Consider the following 23,515-nt stretch of genomic DNA (forward strand, 5'->3'; position numbering starts at 1 on the left):
TGCAGGCAGAGCATTGTATACATAATAAATAAATAAATATTAAAAAAAAAAAAAAAAAAAAAAAAAAAAAAAAAAAAGAACTCTACCACTGAGGTAAAGCCTACTCTGAGGCTAAACTTTTAGGATTTTAGCACAGGACAGACTAGAATGACTGCCTGTTCAATCCTCAGGCTGTCTTGTTAGTTATTATCCTACTCCAAGTTGCTCCAGCTCAGTCTTCCAGGTTTCATTATACACGTGTGGACAGAGGTCAGAGGACAACTCACAGGACTTAGTTCTCTCCTTGGGTTCTTGGAATCAAACTCAGGTCATCAGGCAGGGAAGCAAGCACTTTTATTACCTACTCAGCCATACTCCCCTCCCCCATTCTTTTAGATCGATTCTGGCGATTGAACACAGGTTATCAAGTTGGCCTGGCAAGTGTCCTTACCATCTCACTGGCCCTCATGTTAATTATTTTTTAATGACCAGGTTGGCCTTAAACTCCCGGCCCCAAATGATCCTTGTGCCTTCACCTCCCAAGTAGTTGATACTACAGGTGTTTGCCACCATGGCAGGCAGATTCTTTATAATCTTGTATAATGGTTGTGGCCCACTTATATATGCTGTGTATCACTAACAGAAGTGTGGTGTGAGACTGTACTGTTATCTGTGAACCATGTTGAGGGGACAGTGACAGAAGCCAGGGTTCATGGTGTAGATAGCTTTTGGGTCAGTTTTCTGTTGTGGTGTGGAGTGGGGTTGCTGCATACATGTACTTCATGCGTGTACTCTCACCAACCAAGCTGTAGCTCCAGCCTCCGAATCGAGTATTCTTTCGTTTGTTAAGAAGAGACAGGAATGTCAGGAGACAGAGACTTATGCAGCCTTGACTAGTCTTGAACTTACTTTGTAAGTTAGCAGTGACTTTGAACTCCTGATCTATTTGCCTCCACCTCTCAGGTACGATGATTACAGTTGAATGCTATGACTACATTTCTTTGATCTTTGAGTATCCTTTTAAAGATACTAGGAGACCAAAGATCCAAAAATGCAATGGCTCAAACAAGAAAATTTGTAATTGCCCAGGTTGAGTCATCCTGTTACTTTGTTGCCCCTTGCAGTATCTATAGATACCCTTAACTTCACATTGAATTTCTGCTGATCTTGATAACCATGTATTTCTGGCATTAGAGCTCATCAGAATCATCTTTTACGAACACAATTAGGGCCAGGCGTGGTAGCGTATGCCTTCAACCCCAGCACCCCAGAAGCAGAGGCAGGTGGATCGCTGTGAGTTTGAGGCCAGCCTGGTCTACAAAGTGAGTCCAGGACAGCCAAGGCTACACAGAGAGACCCTGTCTCAAAAAAGAAGAAGGAGAAGGAGAAAAGAAGAAGAGAAGAAGAAGAAGAACCATCACCACCACCACCCAATTAGGTGATGGTGCATACACACCTTTAATCCCAGCAGTTGGGAGGCAGAGGCAGTTAGATCTCTGTACAAAGCCAGCCTGATCTACAGATTGAGTTCCACTATAGCCAAGACTACATAGAGAAACCCTGTTTCAAAAAAGAAAAGAAAAAAATGTATGTATAACAAATTTAGGATGGTGGTCAAAAGAATGGGGCTGAATAGATGGTTCTGTTACCAGTGGGAGGAGTTCACATTCCAGGGTGGTTTCAACCATCTGAAGTGGGTCTGGGAATTGAACTGATTGCTAAGCCATACAGGAAGTAGCATACATCATTTCTTTCCTCCATTGTTAGGAATTTAACCTTAGCCTAGGAAATGTGATATAGTAAAAAAGGCATGTGCCACATTTCATTATTATGGAAGAAAGAAGTTAATTTTAAAAAACCATTTATTTATTTAGAGAAGTAGGGAGGGAAGGTTTGGGTGAGTGTGTGTCCAAAAGCAGTGACAGCTGTTCTGTAGGGCAGGCACTTGAGGTAGTGACTCCAGTGGTACTGAAGACTGAGAGAATTTTTCCAAGGGTATATTCATATAGGAAGCATATTGTTTTCCTTAGATTTTATGGAGTTTAGTGGATTTGGGATTTGTCTGTTTTTTCTTTAAACATTTATTGGAGGAGAGGTGTGGTACATATATGGAGGTCAGAGGACAGCATGCTGAGTTCTCTCCTACCATGTGGGTCCTGGAAATCACCATTACCCACTGAACCATCTTATTGGCTCAGGATCTTAATTATGATAGAGGCAGGGAACAGCAGTATCATTAAGAAATTGAGACAAGGGCTGGAGAGATGGCTCAGAAACTAAGAGCACTGGCTACTCATTCAAAGGTCCTGAGCTCAATTCCCAGCAGCCACATGGTGCCTCATGACCATCTATTACAGAATCTGGTGCTCTCTTTTGTCATGCAGGCATACATGCAATAGAGTGCTTATATACATAAATAAATAAATCTTAAAAAAAAAAGAAATTGGGACAAGGCTAGCGAGAGGGTTTAAATAAATATTAAAAAAGGAGATTGGGAGAATACACATTTTGCTGAGACTGTGTTTTCAGATGCTTATGTAGTATCATAAGAGAGGGCAAGGCTGGTGGTATACTCAAATACAAGAGGGAAGCTGCCCTACAGAAGACTGTGACAGGAAAGTTTGCTTAGGACAGTGAAATGAAGGCCATGCAATAAGTAATAATGAAACTTATAAAACCTTGAAAAGGGCCTGAGGAGAGGCATGAGAAAATGTTGTTCCCCATCTGGCAGCAGCCTGGGTTCTGGAGGCACTGTTTGCTTCCTGACAGGAACAGAGGGACCTGAAGATTAAAGGTCCTGTTTCTCTCTCAGGAGCAGCTTAGAGTGCTCAGTGCTAGGCCTGTGTGCTAGTTCAGGCTCCCTATCTCACCAGGGAGGTGGAATTGTGTTACTCGGTGTTAACGATAGCTCTTTTAAAGCAAGATTGCTGGTATCAGACTGCAGTAGAAACTGGGTAGTTCCAAAAGCCCATGATGATACCAAAAGTGTTACAGCCCTTTGTTAAGCTGCTAAGCATGGCAGAGGAAGTGAATGGGCATTTGGTGAGATACAGGCCTGGTGAGTGCTTTGCCAGTGGTCAGCACCTAGCTTGGCAGCAATGGACCAGGCTTTAGCAGCTGCCAAGGCAGTTCCTTCCTCGCTGCCAAGCCCCAAGCATCCAGAGACGATTCCTCCCCAGAATAAATGATGAGGCTCAGATGGTTGTGGTAGAGGAGTGGGGTGAGAGAGCGAGCCAGCCTTTATTTTTGGGAACCAGAGACACTATAAACCTTGGACAGTGGGAAGGGTTTTGAGGGTGAATGTGTTTGATTGGCTGGGGCTAGAGGAGCCAGGGATACTTAATCTACATGTAACAAAACAGCCCTATAAGAGGGAAAAGTGTACTTAAGTATCCTGTGGGTGGAAGAGAATCTCCAGGTATAGTTAAAGGTCATTGGTTGAGAGCCAAGGCATCAAGACATCTTGTTAGTGTAAGGTGGGTATCTCCAGGAATCCCCAGCTGCTTGCTGAACAGTGGTTTGTGTGTGTGTGTGTGTGTGTGTGTGTGTGTGTGTGTGTGTGTGTGTGTGTGTGTGTGTTTTAATCTTCTCTGATGGCCAAGTGATGATCCTTAGGGGAGTTCCTTAGATCAGGTGAAGAGGGAACCCCCACTGAGAAAGGGAGTCTGTTTTTTTTTTTTTTTTTTTTTTTTAGTTCTTGCTTTTTTTTTTTTTTTACGGTTTATTTGTTTTATTTATTGCATATGAGTGCCCTATCTGCAGCACAGGGCATCAGATCACATTACAGATGGTTGTGAGCCACCATGTGGTTGCTGGGAATTGAACTCAGGACCTCTGGAAGAGCAGGCAGTGCTTTTAACCACTGAGCCATCTCTCCAGCCCGAGTCTGTTTTTTTATACCCAGCTCAGAGGCTATCCAGAAATGCCAGACTTCAACCTTTCAGCAGTTTCACAAGAAAAAATATTAACCCCCCCCCCAAAAAAAAACCCTCAAGAGACCTCTTAGTTTTATTAAATTGAAGCAGCAAGGAAAGCCACCGAGAAGCTATTCTGTCTTACTTTTAAGATCTTGAGGTTCTTTCTGGTAATACTCTACGTAATTATTTTCTCACTTAAGTTATACTCATAAGAGTCTCTTAGGGGACTGGAGAGAGAGCTCAGCCGTCAAGAGCATGTACTGCTCTTCCAGAGGGCTTGAGTCAGTTCCCAGTACCCACACCAGTGCCTGACTGCCTGCCACCTGTAGCTCCAACTCAAGGGTATCTCATGACCTCTTTTGGCTTCCGTGGACACCTGCATCCATGTGCATATACCCCATATAGATACAGAGATATGCATGTAATTAAAAATAAGCCTTTTGGGGACGCCTAGTGCCTTGGTGATATGGGTGTCTGATCCATATCAATTCAAACAAATTATATAGTGGGGTAAAAAAGAAGGGGTGGAATAGAGAGTAGGGTTTGTATGAGGGAGACCCATTGTTTTCCATGTGCTTCAGTTTAAGTAGGAACACTGATAGTTTGTATAAGAAGAACCTAAGACAGATTCTAAACCAGCTTCTTGTATGTCCACTTAATTTGGGAGAAATGCCATTTGTCTCAGAAGAAAACTGATGTTGTACTTGTCTTTAAAACTAGTACTTAGGCTTGATACTTAATAACAACTCTGGCCGGCGCGGTGGCGCACGCCTTTAATCCCAGCACTCGGGAGGCAGAGGCAAGTGGATCGCTGTGAGTTTGAGGCCAGCCTGGTCTACAAAGCGGGTCCAGGACAGCTAAGGCTACACAGAGAAACCCTGTCTTGGGGAAAAAAAAAACAACAACAAAAAAAACAACTCTGGTGATGTTTGTAGCAATCTGCCAATATCTTCCGTACATGTCCTAGGTTAGTGTTTTAGATTTGTCAGATCTCTTTTCTAGATATGTATGTCCTCCACCACTGAGCTACAGTCCCAGACTACCTAATCCATTTCTACCTTCTTGGTTGATTTCTGTCTTTGTGTTCTGCTACTGTGAAGAGACACCGTGACCGCAGCACCTCATATGAAGGAAAGCATCTAATTGGGGCTGGCTTAGAGTTTCAGGGGGTTGGCCCATTGTCGTCGTGCCAGGGAGCATGGTGGTGAACGGGTAGACATGGGGCTGGAGAAGGAGTTTGAGAGTTCCACATCCAGACCCACAGGCAGCAGGATGAGAGCCGTCAGGCCTAGCTTGGGCTTCTGAAACCTCACAGCACATCTCCTGGTGACCAAGTGTTCAAAGCTATAGGCCTGTGGGGCCAGACTTGTTTGTTTATTTTTCAAGACAGGGTTTCTCTGTGTAGCCGCGGCTGTCCTGGACTCTCTTTGTAGATCAAACTATTCTTGAACTCATGGGGATCTGCCTGCCTCTGCCTCCCTGGGTGCTGGGATTACGGGTGTGTGCCACCACCGCCTAGCTTGGGGGCCATTCTTAATTCAAACCACCACAGTATCATTGCAAGTAATTGTGTTGTGCTGTGTTTTTTGTTTGTTTGGCTTTTTGTTTTTGTTTTTCGAGACAGGGTTTCTCTATGTAGCTTTGGCTGTCCTGTACTCCCTGTGTAGACCAGGCTGGCCTCGAACTCAGAAAGATCCACCTGCCTCTGCCTCCTGAGTGCTGGGATTAAAGACGTGCTGTGTTTTGAGACAGGGCTTATTCTGGAACTCACTTACATAGTCTAGGCTGGCCAAGAACTCACAACAATCCTCCTGCCTTAACCTCCCCAGTTTATAGGCATGAGCCACCATGCCCAGCTCCTTGACAATTAAAATACAAGCAGTGCTTTTAGACTTAATACCCTTTCTATTACTATTTTGTACAGAGACCAGGGGGTTTCTTCTGTTTCCTTGTTGAGTAAATCGCTTTCTAATGAGAAATAGTAGTGTTCATAGACCCACATTTGATACTATGCTTGTCTCAGGATTATCAATATTTCACTCTATGAATTGCTAAATTCCAGAGATTACTACTTCTAGGATGGTATGGAAGCAACCTCTAAAGTCATCTCATAAAAATGGTACATATAGTGATAACTTTATTCTATGTAGACTCTGAAAGGAAACTTGTTCTATCTCCAGCTTGCTTTCTGTTTGGGGCTTTTATAGTCCCATTTGAGGAATTTGTTCTGCAGTTTTGTTTGTATGTGTTTAAGTTCCTTTAGGGAAATGAAATAAATAGAGAGGTTGTATTCCTGGGAAGTACATAGTTAATTGCTGGAAATGGTTGACAGTACAGAGCATTAGTTAGCTGGAAGGAGTTCAGCTGTCTGGTGTGCATTAGGGTAGGTGGGAAATTGTATAAGATGGGATGCATTGTTCTTTGGTCTTTGCCAAGATGTGAAAAATACATTTTGTTTCTGGTTTGGTAGAAAACATACTCTTTCATTTATTTGAAGGTGGTTTTTTTGTTTTTGTTTTTTGTTTTGTGTGTGTGTGTGTGCGCACGCGTGCATGTATGTTGGTGTATATGTGCTAGGAATCAATAGGGGCACTTGCACATACTAGCAAGTGCTCTGCAGCTGAGCCATACCCAAGATATGGACGTTTGGAAGTAGGGGTCACAGATTTACTAATATCTGAGGAACAATTGAGACATGTTATCTGGTTATTACATTTATCCCTTTAAAATGTGTGTGCTGGCCAGATATGATTATACAGGCTGATTCAAATTCTAGCCTTTGTAAAGCAGAAGCTTCTAGAGTTTCTAGACTGGTTTGGGCTACAAAATGAGTTTCATACAGCCTGAGCATGGTGGCACGTGCCTTTAATCCTAGCACTTGGAAAGGCAGAGACAGGCAGATCCCTGAGTTCAAGCCCAGCCTAGTCTACAAAGCAAGTTCCAAGACAGCCAGGGCTACACAGAGAATTGAAAATTGAAAAACAAAAACAAGCCAGGCAGTGGTGGCGCACGCCTTTAATCCCAGCACTTGGAAGGCAGAGGCAGGTGGATCACTGTGAGTTCGAGGCCAGCCTGCTCTACAAAGTGAGTCCAGGACAGCCAAGGCTACACAGAGAAATCTTGTCTTGAAAGAAAGAAAGAAAGAAAAGAAAGAAAAGGAAACAAAAGAAAGGAAGAGAAAAAAGTAAAGGTAATAAATAAGATGCTATCTCAAAAAGCTGGTCAGATGGCTCAGTAGTTAGAGGTACCTGCCACCAAACCTGAGTTTGATTCTTGAGATTCACATGATAGAAAAAGAAAATTGATTGACTCTTGTAAATTGTTCCCTGACGTCCATATTCACACTGTGGCAATCTCATGCTCACACACCTGCACACATACATTTACAAAATAAGCAGATTAATAAAATATATCAAACTAGAGAGATGACTCAGAGGTTAAGAGCACTGTCTGCTCTTCGAAAGGTTCTGAGTTCAACTCCCAGCAGTCCCATGGTGGCTCACAACCATTTATACTGGGATCTGATGCCTTCTTCTGGTATGCAAGTGTACACGCAGGCAGAGCACTCATATACATAAAATAAATTTTAAAAAATTTTAAGTGCATGTGAACTTTAATAATCACTCTCTTTTTGGAGGGTTTTTTTTGCGTGCTGTATATTCAAATGCTGATTTCTGTACCCAGCATTGTCATTATTTTTTTTTAAAGATTTATTTATTTATTATTATGTATACAGTGCTCTGCCTGCATGTACATCTGTAGGCCAGAGGAGGGTATCAGATCACATTGTAGAAGGTTGTGAGCCACCATGTGGTTGCTGGGAATTGAACTCGACCTCTGGAAGAACAGTCAGTGCTCCTAACTGCTGAGCCATCTCTCCAGCCCAGCATTGTCATTATTATGAAGTATTTAATGTATTGGTATGTTGTAAACATTGTACTCCACCACCTTCTGATTAGTCAAATAAAGAGCTGAACAGCCAATAGCTGGGCAGGAGAGGATATGACAGGACTTCTGATCCCTGGGAGAGGGTCTTAGGTAGGGACCAGAGGAGAGGGTTGACACATCAGAAGATAAAGAAGGAGATGTTGGGACAAGACTAAGGTGGCTGGGAAGTAGGCCAGGCTAGTATTTGTTGGGTTAGAGTAGCTAAGACTCTGCCCAGTAATAAGGCCTAAAGCTCTCATAAATAAGCATAAGGTCTCCATGTCATTCTTTAGAGCCGGGGCTGGTATAGAAAGCCCACATGTTGTTAAGACTCTCTTGTTTGTTGTGAAGTCTTAGAAAAGTTTTGTTTTGTTCTGGTTTGTGTTTGGTTTTTTTTGTTTGTTTGTTTGTTTTGTTTTGTTTTTCGAGAGACAGAGTTTCTCTGTGTAGCCTTGACTGTCCTGAACTCGCTTTGTAGACCAGGCTGGCCTCGAACCCACAACTGTTGGAATTAAAAGTTGCCACCGCCGTCACCACCACCTGTGCTGTGCCCCGCCCGCCCAAGTTTGTTTTTCAAAGCCACAGTTTGTCCTAATGAGAATAATCCAAACACCATAGGAATTTGAGAAGGAAATAAAGTGGTTGTGTGTGTGTGCTTATTAGCCCATTTTTGCTCAAATGCTGATCCCTTCTGTCTTCCTTGTCCCTGCTGTCCTCGGTCACATATCTGTTGCTTTTCTTTCTGCTAGAGTGTGTTTCCTTCCGTCTGTTCTCAGACCTACTGTGTGAGCATGTCACTTGGAAGTTGCTTTTTCTGAAAATTCTTTCTTGTATGTACTTAGGAGAAAGTGATTTCCAGGAGCAGTCTGAAAGATTCTTCTATGCTTTTTCTGTTCTAGTGCTCATTCTTACTAGTGCTGTGGTATGAAACATGAAGGAGAATTTCTTGTTTTCCTTTTATTTAAAAATAATAATTAGCTGGATGTGGTATTACTTAGGAGGCTGAGGCAGGAGGATCACAATTTCCAGGCCATCCTGAGAGAGACCTTTTTATACAATGCAGCTGCTTGTTGTTTCTTTTGTGAAAGTTTAATAATTAAAATAATTATTTGGAGGAGCTTAAGAGGTTGAAATAGAAGAATGGAGAATTCAAGACTAGTTTGGATTATACAGGACATTTTAGGTCAACCTAGGCTGCATAGAGAGATGCCCTCCTCCCATCCCCCAAAAAAACCAAACTGGAGGCTGGAGAAATGGCTCAGTAGTTAAGAGCATTTGCTGCTATCCCCACACGACCTGGGTTTGATTCCCACCACTCATATAGCAGCTCACAACTCTAGTCTAAGGCATCTGCTGCCCTCCTCTGACCTCCAGGAGCACCTTGAATACCACTACTGAGTGAGGACACAGAGGTAGACAGGTCTTAGTGAGTTTCAGTGGTCAGCCTGGTCTACATAGCAAGTTCTAGTTTCATCAAAGCTCCATATTGATGCCCCCATCTCAAAATTAAATAAATAAATAATGCCCTAGACTGGTTCAATCCCTCTCTGAACATCAGTGCTTGTATTTTTTTCAGTGTATACCTCTGGGATGTTTCTTGGTAATATCTGAAATGAGAAAGTTTTGGAAATATATATCACTTTTTAAATAGCTTATTCTTGGAAGCAGGAATTCTCTCTTTTGAGGGGAGGGGGAAGGAATGTGTTTCAGAAAAAAAGAAAAAGAAAGAGACACTAATTTGAAGCTTGTATGCCCCCAGGGTCTGCCTTCCTTCCTGTACCTCTGCATACACAGTGGGGTTATAGACACTTGTCATGACTGCCTTTGTATACAGGTAAGAGGGATCACAACTCAGGTCCTCATGTCACACAACAGGCACTTTACCTATGAAGTCATTTATCCAGCCCCAAGATTATACATTTATTTCCAAGATTATATTTATTTGTTTGTTTATTGAATTGGGTACAGTGGTATGTACGTGTGATCCCAGCAGTTTTCTTGTGCTTAAGGTTATTGACATTCTTGAATCTGTGGGTTTCATCTATATATATTGAACTGCTTAAAAGTTGCTCTTTGTAGCCGGGCGTGGTGGCGCATGCCTTTAATCCCAGCACTCGGGAGGCAGAGGCAGGTGGATTGCTGTGAGTTCGAGGCCAGCCTGGACTACAAAGCGAGTCCAGGACAGCCAAGGCTGCACAGAGAAACCCTGTCTCGAAAACCCAAAAAAAAAAAAAAAAAAAAAAAGTTGCTCTTTGACTTTGGACATTTATTTATTTATTTAGTCAGGTCTTCACTATATAGCCCAAATTGGCCTTGAACTCTTGGTTTTTTTGGCCTTGAAATCTTCATTCTCCACCTCAGACTCTTGAATGCCTGAATTACAGTTTATACCATTACACCTACGCTGCTGTGCTAATATTTTCCATCTTTTCTGCTACTAACATAAATGTTTTTCCTTTATTAAAAATATTTATACACACACACACACACACACACACACACACACATATATATATATATATCAGTGCCTAAATGTGTGTATGACCATTTCTAGTGTTGGAACTGGAGTTACAGGCAGTTGCAAACTAGCATGTAGACAGATAGTAGGAGCTGAACTTTAGTCTTCTGGAAGAGCAGTTAAGTATTCTTAAGTGCTAAACCATCATTCCAGCTCCTCCATAAACATTTTTTTTTTTTTTTTTAGAGTCTTTGAAAAAGTAGGAGCTGGGATGGAAAGATAGCTCAGTGGTTAAGAATACTGGTTGCTCTTTGCAGAGGACCCAGGTTCAAGTCCCAGCACCTGTGTGGTCACATCCTCCTAGAACTTCAGTTCTTAGTGGTCTGATTTCCTCTTATGACCTCTGTGGACAATAGGCATATGTGCCGGCTAAACATTCATACACATAAAGTAAAATAAACAAGTCTTTAGCCAGTGTGGTAGCCCACACCTGTAATTCCAGCACTCTGGCAGGCAGAGGCAGGTGGATCTCGGTGAGTTTGAGGCCAGCCTGGTCTACAGAGTGAGTCCAGGACAGCCAGGAATACAAGACTACACAGGGAAACTCCCTCCCGCCCCCTGAGTGCTGGAATTACAGGCATGTGCCACAATGCCCACCTCAAGAAGCCCTGTCTTAAAACAAAACAAACAAATCTTTGTTGGAGTTCACAAGCTGGCAGAGCTTGTGAACAATTCACAGGGCTGGTTAAGAGCCCCTCTTAGGGGCTGGAGAGATGGCTCAGCAGTTAAGAACACTGACTGTTCTTCCAGAGCTCCTGACTGAGTTCAATTCCCAGCAACCGCATGATGGCTTACAACCATATATCTATATAATGTGATCTCATGCCCTCTTCTGGCCTGCAAGGGTACAAACAGGCGACTATATATAATAAGTAAATAACTCTTTTTTTTTCCCCCAAGACAAGGTTTCTCTGTTTAGCCTTGGTTGTCCTGGACTTACTTTGTAGACCAGGCTGGCCTCAAACTTACAGAGATCCGCCTGCCTCTGCCTCCCAAGTGCTGGGATTAATGGCATGCGCCACCACCGCCCAGCTAAAGAAATAAATCTTAAAAAAAAAAAAAAAGACACCACTTATTCTTTTTTTTTTTTTTGGTTTTTCGAGACAGGGTTTCTCTGTGTAGCCTTGGCCATCATGGACTCGCTTTGTAGACCAGGCTGGCCTCGAACTCACAGCGATCCGCCTGCCTCTGCCTCCCGAGTGCTGGGATTAAAGGCGTGCGCCACCACGCCCGGCTTGACACCACTTATTCTTGCAGAGGATGTGGATTTGATTCCCAGCATCTATGTTGGTGCCTCACAAATGCCTTTAACTCCAATTCCAGAGGGATATGATGCCTCTGGCATCCTGAGATCAGCCTGGTATATATCAGAGTTATAGGTCAGCCAGACATACACAGTGAGATCCTGTTAGAAAAAGAGAGGTGAGCCAGAGAGATGGTTCAGAAGTTAAGAGCGTTGTCTGCTCTTCCAGATGTCTTGAGTTCAATTCCCAGCAACCACATGGTGGCTCACAACTATCTGTGATGGAATCTGATTCCCTCTTCTGGTGTGCATTATCATATATTAAATAAATCTTTGAAACTAACTTGATAAATTACTTGTTTCTAAATTTTTTTTTCATTTAATATTTTGAAGCCTCAGTTGACTAAAAACAACTGAAATCACAGAAAACAAAACAGCAGCAGACAGCATGGCATCTTAAGACTGTCTCTACCATTTAGGATAATGTTTTTAGGGTTTCTCTGCTTTATATTTCATTTTGTTATATATATATATATATATATTATTTTATTTAATTTTTTTTTTTTTTTTTTATTTTGTTTAGGTTTTTCGAGACAGGGTTTCTCTGTGTAACAGTCCTGGCTGTCCTGGACTCACTTGTGTAGATCAGGCTGGCCTCGAACTCACAGCAATCCTCCTGCCTCTGCCTCCCGAGTGCTGGGATTAAAGGCGTGCGCCACCACGCCTGGGTCATTTTATTATAGTTTGTTGTTGTTTTGTTTTTTTCCAAGATGGTTTATCTGTGTAGCCCTGCCGATGGTGGAATTCAGAGATCTGCCTGTCTGTCTCCCAAGTACTGGGATTAAAAGTATGTGCCAGGTCCCCCCATCAAGTTGCTGTTTTTTGCTGTGTTGAACATATAACTATCAATAGAATTGTTGTATTATGAGTTGCCAAACTCCTTCCTTTCTTTTTTTTTGTTGTTGTTGTTGTTGTTGTTGTTGGTTTGTTGGTTGGTTTTTGTTTTGTTTTTCAAAAGAGGGCTTCTCTGTGTAACAGCCTTGGTTGTCCTGGACTTGCTCTGTAGACCAGGCTGGCCTCTAACTCACAGCGATCGCCTGCCTCTGCCTCCTGGTATTGAGATTAAGGATGTGCGCCACCAAACCTGGCTGCCAAACTCCTTTTCAAAATGGCTTCATCATTTTACATTGCCAGCAGCAATATTTGAGTCCTTTACATTTTCTACTTGTTTCCCAATGTTTTTATTATGTCTTTTATGTTATAGCTAGCCTAGTTGTTGTGAAAGTGGTGTGTGTGTGTGTGTGTGTGTGCGCGCGCGCGCGCATACACACAGCTAAATGTTGGAGATTACAGAACAATTCTGTGGCGTTGACTGTCTGCTTTCACCTTCATGTGGGTTCTAGGGATAAACTCAAGCTTGTGAGTGCCTTTATCCACTGAGCCATGTTGCTTGTCTGTATCTTGGTTCTGGTTTTCCTTTCCTTGAGTGACTGATCATTTTGAGATCTTTGTGTCCTCATTAGCCTATGTGTATCTGGAGAAATGTCTCTCTGAATTATTAGCTTCCTTGCCTGGACTCACTCTGACCCATCATTCATTCACTGGGTTTTTTGTACTGAGGACTAAATTTGTCCTTGTGCTTGTTGTGCAAGTGCTCCACCAATGAACTACGTCTTCAGGCTTGTATTTTATCTTTATTTATTGTTTTTAATTATTTATTTTATTTTTTATATATGAGTGTTTAATCTGCATGTATGTATATGTACCAGACCCATTGAAACTGGATTTATAGGTAAGGTTGTAAACCACCCTGTGGTGCTAAGGACCAAACCTGATTTCTCAGCAGGAACAAGTGCTCTTAAACACCAGGCTCTCTCTCCAATCACAAAACCTTGGGTTTTAGACATTGTCTCAGTGTGTAACCCAGGCTGGCCAATTTCAGCTCTATAATGCTGAGATATACCATTCTGTTCAGTTCTTCTTCCCCTTTCTTCACCGAGCCTGGGATGTTTAGGCAAGCACTCTACAGTTTAGCTGCATCTCAGCACTCACTTTCTTGTTACTGTCCTTGAAAGTACATAAAATATTAAATTTTTTAAAAATGCAATTTATCTTCTTTGTTTATTATTTTGGTATCTAAAAAATATTGTTTAATCTGAGGTGGCAGAGATTTACTCTGTGTTTATTCTAAGAACTTTACATTTTTGCCAGGCTGTAGTGTCACACACCTTTAATCCTAGCACTTGGGAGGCAGAGGTAGGTGGATCTCTGAGTTATAGGCCAGCCTGGTCTACAGAGCAAGTTTCAGGACAGCTACACAGAGAAACCCTGTCTTGAAAAAGAAACAAGAAAAGAACAATACATTTTAAACCTTTACTTTTAGGTCTTTGTTCTGCTTTTGCTAGTGTGAGTTGGGGAGGGTGATTTCCCACTGATCGATTTGCATGTGAATACATAGCCAGTTATTTCTTTTGAAACAGCTATTCTTTGATTCAAAGGTCTTGCACTAGTGTTAAATAACTTTACCACAAATATTATGTAGTGTATTTCTAAACTCCACTTTGTTGTATTAAGGATATGTCTGTCTTTATGTAGGTACCAGATTATCCTTATGTCCATTTTATTTTTTTATCTCAGATATTAGATGAGTTATTGATAAGAATCTTTGTACATTTTGTTGTTTCTCTTTTGTGCTTGTGGAGCTCAGAGATCTGTCTGTTTCTGCCTCCCTGAGTGCTGGGATTACAGGTCTGGCCTAGTCAGTTCTTTTGAGTCCCTCAATATGTAAAGAGACTCGTTTAGGAGCTCTCTGGACTGCTGTGTGTTCTGTGAGAGCCTGTCCTTGAGCCGTGGGCTGCCGTTGTCTTAGTCGTTCAGAGCTCCATCTCTTCAACTCAGTCTTACTAAACTCCACCCCATTTTCTCTTTCCTGAACTGTGCCCTAGACATTCTTTCATGTCAGTGAACAAAGGCAGCTATAGGGATTACTTCATTTGTTCCTTGTCACTTACACTAACATTTGTTGCTTGGTGTCTAGTGCCTTGAAAACCCTGTTTAAGATGGATTTGTTTATTAATTTTTTTAAGTGGGATGTAACTCTACTTCTTATGTCATTTTAGGCAGAAATGGGAATTGTAGAAGTGGTTTGTTTTTGTTTTTGTTTTTGAAACAGGATCCTCACTTGAATGCCGTAGCTGCCTTGGAATTCACTTGCCTCTGCTTCTGCCTCCCTAGTGCTAGTGCTAGAATTAAAAATGTATGCCAATTTATCTGGCTTGTTTTGTTTTCTGATGGTGTCTCATGGATCTCAGGCAGGCCTTGAACCTACTGTACAGCTGTGTATATGATCTGTGTGAATGGTGTTTGAGGTCAGAGAATAACTTCAGGAGTCAGTTGTCACCATAGGGGACCTTGTTGCAGGCAGGGTCTCCTGTTTTTTCTAGTGTGCTACAGACTAGCTGGCCTATAAGGTTTCTGGGCAGTTCTCCTGTTTCCTCCCATCTCTCCTTAGGGGTGTTGAGATTACAGATTTATACCCCTATTTCTGACTTTTAACATGGATTCCAGGGGTCAAATTTAGGTTGTTAGGATTAACCAACAAGCATTTTTTAACTGGCTGAGCAGAGCTTCTTGTTGCATTTGACACCGTTAATTATTTTCCTTTGTCACTTTAATTTGTTAACATAACATGGTTTTCTAGTTTTCTCTCTTTCTGACCCATTTTCTATAATCATTTAACACTTAAATTGAGGTTCTAATCTGGCCCCTTTCTATTCTATCTATATATTCTTTTTCAGTAGTTTGATTCGTCCCCACACGTTACTTCAGTTGCTTCCTATGCCTGTTCAAATATGTATCTATGCTGGCCTGAGCTGGGAGTCTTTTGTTTATGTGCCACATAAACAACTTTTTTTTTTTTTTTTTTAATATCTTCACCTTGATTTCATGGTGCCTTTTTGTTTGTTTGTTTGGTTTGGTTTGGTTTTTCAAGACAGGGTTTCTCTGTGTAGCCCTGGCTGTCCTGGACTCATTTTTGTAGACCAGGCTGGCCTCGAACTCAAAAGCAATCCGCCTGCCTCTACCTCCCAAGTGCTGGGATTAAAGGCATGCGCCACCATGCCCGGCTCATGGTGCCATTTTTAGCAATTTTTCTACCTTTAATCCCAGCACTCAGGAGGCAGAGGCAGGCGGATCGCTGTGAGTTTGAGGCCAGCCTGGTCTACAAAGTGAGTCCAGGACAGCCAGGGCTACACAGAGAGACCCTGTCTCAAAAAACAAACAAACAAAAAAAAAAAACAAAAAACAAAAGAATGCACAGGCTAGCTTCAGGGCACTTTGACATGTTGGTACAGCTGTGTAATCAGTTCTAATCACTGTGTTCCATAGTACACAGTGTCTGCTTTATCACTAGCAGGCTGCTTTTCTCTCTTCTTGGTCACAAGATGGCTCCTGGCAGTAATACATCAAAGGTAGTATCTTCTCATTCAAATTCAGTGTAAGAAAACAGAATTTATACGGTTTAGTAACTTAGGTAGTGTTGCTTAAGATTTCATTGTGTATTAGTTTTATACTGTACTGTCTTAGGGTATCTATTGCTGTGATAAAACACTATGGTCAAAAGTAACAAAAGGGCAGGGCTTAGGATCAAAAGTATTATATAGATGGTCTCTCAACTTTTGATAGTTCAAAAAATAATTTATACATTATATAAAACAATGTATTGAAGGAGAGATAAACCTGTTTTTTATGATCCCAAATGTGGGATCGGAACAGTCTTGTGAGAGAACAGATGAGGTTAATCCACTAGAAGACCAACCACCTCGTGCGGGAGCGTGATTGTTGCCAGCTGAAAAGATCCCGTGAACAGACTCTGGGAGGAGATATATAAATGAGCCCAAGGGGCTGGAGAGATGGCTCAGTGGTTAAGAGCACTGTCTGCTCTTCCAGAGGCCCTGAGTTCAATTCCCAGCAACCACACGGTGGCTCACAGCCTTCTATAATGTGATCTGATGCCCTCCTCTGGCCTGCAGAGCCAGAGCACTGTATATGTAATTGGGGGGGGGGGGGGGAAAGAGCCCAGAACTGGAGGCAGAGCTTTTAGGAGAGTTCAGATAGCTTTGGCTGTTAATTGCTCCGCTTCGAGACTTCTCCTAGAGAGAACTGCTCAGGGCTCCAGCTCCTGCTGGGGTTCTGGGTTCTGGTTACTCCAGGTTCCAGCAGAAGAAATCCTGCTGATTATGCCAGGAGAATCATTCCTTAGAACTGATATCCTTATGGTTTTGTTATTCTTTAATCCTCTGTTTCTATTGTTTTGGTTAGTTAATAAGTTGTAATAAAATATATTCATTAAGAAAACTGAGCCTACAATGTATATAAAAATCATGCTTGAGCCGGGCATGGTGGCGCATGCCTTTAAAATTTAAGTTCGAGGCTAGCCTGGTCTACAAAGCGAGTCAAGGACAGACAAAGCTACACAGTGAAACCCTGTCTTGAAAAAAAAAAAATCATGCTTGAATTTTTGAGTTTTGATATTTATTGATAGTAGCAATATTATAATCCTGGTAGTTGCTGGACAGTAACAACAGACTCCTGCTCCCAGACAAGACACAAGATCATAGGGGAGCCATCTGATAGTTTAGCAACATAGTACAATATAAAATAAAATAATTAGGTAGGTTAAATGTAATCCTGCCCTGTAATTTTGATTTATTTTGTAAAGTGGGGCTTTATTTTGTAGCCCAGGCTGGCCTGAACCTCACTCAGGATGGTATCAGTATGTGGCAGTCTGCATGCCTTAGCCTCTCAAGTGCTGGGATTACAGATGTGTACCACCCCATGTACCATGGCAGTAGTTTTCTTTAACCACCTAGTTCCCCAGTGACTGACACAGAGAGATTATGATTTATTTTAAGCTGTAAACACTATGCTGGACAGATTCTGAGCTACTCTAATCCTAGTACCTTTAAACCCCACACAAAAACCAATCACTTGGCAATCTGTTACTGGGAGGGGGAATGCTTCTGGTCCATCAGTCTGTTTCTGCAGCTATGTTCTCACCCCCACCTTGCCTTATGGTGATATCTCTCTCTCTCTCTCTCTCTCTCTCTCTCTCTCTCTCTCTCTCTCTCTCTCTCTCTCTCTCTCTCTCTCACTCTCACGCTCTCTTGCTCTCTCGCTCTCTCGCTCTCTCTTCCCTTACCCTCCACCTCCCTCTCTTCTACCTAGTCATAGGCTTCAGCATCTTTATTTAGCCAATCAGGGATAATTGGGGAACATTCCTAATCACATGATTACAGGAGATAGTTCAAGATTCATAACAATGTCCATGGCAGGGCAATAACTAGATTCAAGGCACTGAAATTAGCATTTGAAGACACACTTGGACCGTCCTCCAACAATGTACTGCATACTTTTTTTATTGCAAGATTAGGGAGTGCTATATGTGACAGACTATTCCTGAGGAGATACAACACCCACATCTGCTCATCCCACATGGGGAGCCCATGACAGACCAAAGTACAGATACCATCAGTGTCCACCTTGATGGACAAATGAATTTTATTAGGGTTATTTACAGGAATATGGGTGAAGGGTTGTTATGGTAGTAGAAATGTCTGAAGGACAGCTGTATCATTAAAGCATGGGTGACAGCTCACAAAGATGGAAACCTGGAGCACAGTGCACACATACCCTATAGCAGCTCAGCAGGTTGGAGCTGTCTGCGCCTCTGTGAGGCAGTTTTCAACCTGTATGTCACCACACCTTTGGGGGACCCTTTTACAGAGGTCACCTAAGAACATGGGAAACCACAGACACTTACATTATAGTCCATAACAGCAGCAAAACTACAGTTATGAAGTAGCAATGAAAATAATTTTATGGTTGGGGTCACCACAACATGAGGTATATTGAAGGGTCACAGCATTAGAAAGGCTGAGAAACACTGTTCTAGGCAGTGTAAAACTTTCGGTCTCCAGGCAGATTGGCTGGTCTGAGAGTTGATTCTCTGTAATCTTTACTGCTTATGTATTTTGGGGAAGGGAGGAACAGAGTGAATCTGGTCAGCTTTGGGGACTTCATGAAGGTGTTTTGAGTTGTTTTCCTTCAGTCTTAATGAACTTTCCTTGGAAGAAACTACTCGTAAGGTTTTGGTGATACTAGTAGGACGATTAAGAAAAGACAGTGTCTTAAATTTTCTTTTTAAATCTAGATTTATGTAGAATTGAAGGTAGATAAAAAGGCTCATCTGTATACTACTATTTGTATGGATATTTTCAGGGCTGTTTGGTGTTGTATAACCAGTTGGTGTGCTCTTCAGCGTTCCTTAGTTGCCTGTGGTTTATATACGTTTGAGGCCACCTGGGCTTTCCCTCATCAGTGCTAGCACAGCTGTTGTTCTCCTTGTTCAACTTTTAAGGCAGTCATGTTGCTGAGACTATGAGTGTAGCTTCTGACATAGTTCTAGGAGACACAATCTCATGGTAAAACTCCTTGCTCTTCTGGGTTTTTTGTTTTTTGTTTTGTTTTTCTGACCAAGTCCCTGAGCCTTAAGTATGGGAGTTGTAGATAGGCTCTAGAACTCTGCATTTTGATAGGTTGTGGTTTTCTAAAATGTTTGCTGTTTGTTGCAAAGAGAGGTTTCCGTAATGCCAGATGAAGACCACACCTATCTGTGAGTAGGAGGACAATATTTAGGATGTAGGTATAGATTATGCTGGGTTTTTTGTTTTTCGAGACAGAGTTTCTCTGTATAGCCCTGGCTGTCCTGGACTCCCTTTATAGACCAGGCTGGCCTCGAACTCACAGCGATCCACCTGCCTCTGCCTCCCAAGTGCTGGGATTAAAGATATGCACCACCACACCCAGCCTTAGATTATGCTGGTTTAGTAAAGAGATTTATCTCAGCACTGGGAAAGGCAGAGGCAGTCGGATCTCTGAGTTCAAGGCCCTCCTTTTCTACATGGTGAGTTCCAGGACTATAGAGAGACTCTGCCCAAAAAATAAAGTTATATATACATATATACATATGTGAGCTCTGAGACTGAACTCAGATTATCAGGCTTGGCAGCAAGTACCTTTGCCTAGTAAGCCATTTTGCTAGCTCTATTTGTTGTTGTTGTTTCAGTTTATTCTTTTAAAATTTTGTGTACACATGTTTTGGCTGCATTTATATATATGTGTGTGTATATATATACACTGAAGAACTGAATATGTGCTTGAGTCAACCTACAGAAACCAGAGAGGACTACTTCTTCTCTTCCTCCTCCTCCTCTTCCTCTTTAATGTGCATTGGTGTTTTGCCTGTATATATATCTATGAGGATGTCAGGTCCTGGAACTGGAGTTATAGACAGTTGTGAGCTGCCAGTTGTGGGTGCCAGAAATTGAACCCAGGTCCTTTGGAAGAGCAGCCAGTGCTCTTAACCGCTGGGCCATCTCTTGGGAACCCAGAGAAAACTCTTGATTGTCTGGAACTGGAGTTTTCAGGATGCTTGTAAGTTGCCATGTGTGTTGGGACAGCTGAACCCCAGACATCTCCAAGAGCAGCAAGTACTTTTAATAACTTCTCCAGCCCCTGTTTGTTTACATACAGGATCTGTCACTATAGCTCAGGCTGGCCTTAAATTCTAGATCCTTCTGACTCAGACTCCCAAGTGCTGGGATTGCCTCCTGCGAGCTCTAGCATCCTCAGCTTGAGTGTTTTTGGTGGTGGTGGTGGTGGTTTGTTTTTTGAGGTTTGTTTGGTTGTTTTTTTTGTTTTTTTGTTTTTGGTTTTTTTTGTTTTTTGTTTTTTGTTTTTAAGATTTATTATGTATACAATGTTCTGTCTGCCAGAAGAGGGTACCATCTATATACTGGGAACTGATGCCCTCTTCTGGCCTGCAGGTGTACACAGTCTTTTTTTTAAGAGCACTTATAATTAAAGGCCTTGGTGACTACAGTGTTTTTTGAAGTTTGTTTTCACTGATGAAGTTGACTGTAGAAAGATTATATTAATATAGATGTCATAGGACAGTAATAGCACTGGAAGTTAGCTCTGTTATCTGTGACTTCAAATGTGTTTACCTTAACACTTCACACCCTACATAAAGAACTTGATTCTCATCTCTTTTGTGTGTTTCTTTTTATAGGATGGATAGAATGACAGAAGATGCTCTTCGTCTGAATCTTTTGAAGAGAAGTTTGGACCCAGCAGACGAACGAGATGATGTCCTGGCAAAACGACTCAAAATGGAGGGCCATGAGGCCATGGAACGTCTGAAAATGTTGGCACTGCTCAAAAGGAAAGATCTGGCAAATCTTGAGGTGCCACATGAATTACCTACCAAACAAGATGGCAGTAGTGTCAAGGGTTATGAAGAAAAACTCAATGGAAATATCAGGCCTCATGGAGACAGCAGGACTGCTGGAAGGCCAGGCAAAGAAAACATCAATGATGAGCCTGTGGATATGAGTGCTAGACGGAGGTATGGAGCAGTTTAGCTGCCTCCAGGCATAGACAGTGTTCTTAAAATAAGCTTGTAAAAATGGGATGAATTTCAGTGAGAAGGTACTTTTCATCCTAAAGCTGCCCCCCTTTTGAATTTTGTTGTTTGCAACAGGGTCTCACACTATAGCCATCCTGGTCTTGAACATGTGGCAGTCCTCTTGCCTCAACATATGATGATTGATGATATCCTAAAACCTTGAAAGAAGAACTGTGTCCTCTGGTTTCAGTTGACCATAAGTTCCTCTCATTTCCAGATGAAGCTAGTAGCTCACAAAGTTTTAGTTCTTACCTATGATAAAATGATTACTTCTGGGGGCCAAGAGATGACAACATAACTAATAGTGTTTGCTGCACAGCCATGAAGACTGGCATTCAAATCCTAACTCCCACATCAAATGGTTCACAGCCACCTATAATTCTAGCTCCAAGGGATCCAAACCCTCTTCTAACCTATGTGGGCATCTGTGTAGACATCTTTTTCTTTAAACAAACAATAAAAGGTCATTTCTGGAATAAGGTGGCTTAAGATCCTAGCCCAATTAATATGTTTCTTTGTCTGAGCCCCCTCCCCCAAAGATGGCTGTAAGATTAAAGCAAAGAAATTGGTGTCAGACAGGCAGCAGTGGTGGCACATGCCTTTAATCCCACCACTCAGAAAGCATAAAAGGCAGGTGGATCTCTGAGTTCAAGGCCAGCGTGGTGTACAGAACAAGTCCCAGGACAAGGACAGCCAGGGCTACACCCTGTCTTGAAACACGCCCCCCTTGTGTACTGCCCCCCCCCCCAAAGTCTTTCCTTCAATTTTTTCACATTCCAAGGATATTTAGGATCTATTTGTTATATATCTCAGATTCTATTACATTAAAAAAAAATAATAATCTTGGACATGGTTTGTTTTGTGTCAAAAGAAAATTATCCACATATGGTCTCTACATTCTTGCTCTAGCTGTACCAGTTTTCTCAACCCCTACATACAGATTCCTTTGTATACATGTGTTCATTCCTGTTCTCTGTCTGTTTCTCTCTCTCTCTCTCTCTCTCTCTCTCTCTCTCTCTCTCTCTCTCTCTGACACACACACACATTTTCACAGGCTCCTTTTCTACCATATGATGATTGATATCCTAAAACTTCTTGAAAGAAGATCTATGTCCTCTGGCTTGAATTGACCATAGTTCCTTTCCTTCATATGACCTTGCTCCCTTTTTCCTGGCACTAATCCAAAGCAGGTTTCTTTAACAAACTAGACTAATGGAAGAGGGGAAGAAAGAAGGAATAGTTACAGCCTTACATGTATTTCTTTCTTGTCCTGATCGTCTTGTCCCGGAACTCTTAAAGACACCAAACAACAAACAAACTGCAAAAACCATGGAGTAGTTACTCTTGGTAATAGTATTAAAAAACAGTTATAAAAATGTCAGATACAGCTGGGCGTGGTGGCTCATGCCTTTAATCCCAGCACTCGGGAAGCAGAGCCAGGCGGATTGCTGTGAGTTCAAGGCCAGCCTGGTCTACAAAGTGAGTCTAGGACAGCCAAGGCTACACAGAGAAACCCTGTCTCAAAAAACAAAAAAACAAAACAAAACAAAAAAAAGTCAGATAAGGGGCTGGAGAGATGGCTCAGCGGTTAAGAGCACTGTCTGCTCTTTCATAGGTCCTGAGATCAATTCCCAGCAATACATGGTGATTCACAACCTTCTGTGATGTGATCTGGTGCCCTTTTTGGATGCAGGCAGAGCACTGTATACATCATAATAATAATAAATCTTTAGAACAACAACAAACTTAAGATAAATTCCTTAGTGATCCTAGAAGAAATGTCCTTGGAAGCTAAAAGTAGTCTTAGAGAATTGTTGTATGAGTGGACCAACCTTATATTCTTGAGGGGTGGATGAATGAGAGCAGGGGCCTTAGCAGCCCGTTTGCCCCATAGTCATCCAGTCTTTCAGAGCAAGTGGATGAAATAGAAGGATTTTTTTTCATATCTCAAACTGAAGCTCTTTAAGTACATTCTTCATAGACACATTGTTGCACCACTTCAACAAGCTGGAAATGTTGTTTAATTATATTTATTCAAAAGTCAGACTAAGATTGGTCATGCAGCTTGCAAATACAGTGCCTACTTAACATGCATAAGATGCTAGGCCCCAAAAAAGGTCTTATAGCCCTAAAAACCCATTCTGTGTAAGTTATTTGTTCATAGTGGGCATTGAGTATAATGGCATCTCTTTCCAATCCCCACAAGCTGTTCAGTAAGACTGAACTAAGGAGAAGAGTGATCTCTGATATGATAAAAACAGGGCCACTGGAGACAGCTCAGCAGTCAGAGTACTTGTTTCCCTTGCAGAGGACCTGGGTTGAGGTCCAGCACGAGTACCATCTGTAGCTCCAGTTCCAGGAGACTCAGCTCCCTCTTCTCACTGCTGAGGTTCCAGCGATGCATG

General features: G+C 42.0%; 1 protein-coding gene across 3 annotated transcripts in view; it reads left to right on the forward strand.

Moving 5' to 3' along the window:
- Gatad2b (GATA zinc finger domain containing 2B) overlaps positions 1–23,515 on the forward strand; it is a 72,028-nt gene that overhangs the window by 33,709 nt on the left and 14,804 nt on the right. For all 3 annotated transcript variants that reach the window (XM_051157591.1, XM_051157592.1, XM_051157593.1), the window contains exon 2: positions 20,715–21,050. In XM_051157591.1, the coding sequence (XP_051013548.1) occupies positions 20,716–21,050 (335 nt within the window). In that variant the 5' untranslated portion in view covers position 20,715. The remainder of the gene's footprint in view (positions 1–20,714; positions 21,051–23,515) is intronic.

The sequence above is a fragment of the Acomys russatus genome, chromosome 15 (assembly GCF_903995435.1).
Source record: "Acomys russatus chromosome 15, mAcoRus1.1, whole genome shotgun sequence".
Taxonomy (NCBI): Eukaryota; Metazoa; Chordata; class Mammalia; order Rodentia; family Muridae; genus Acomys; species Acomys russatus.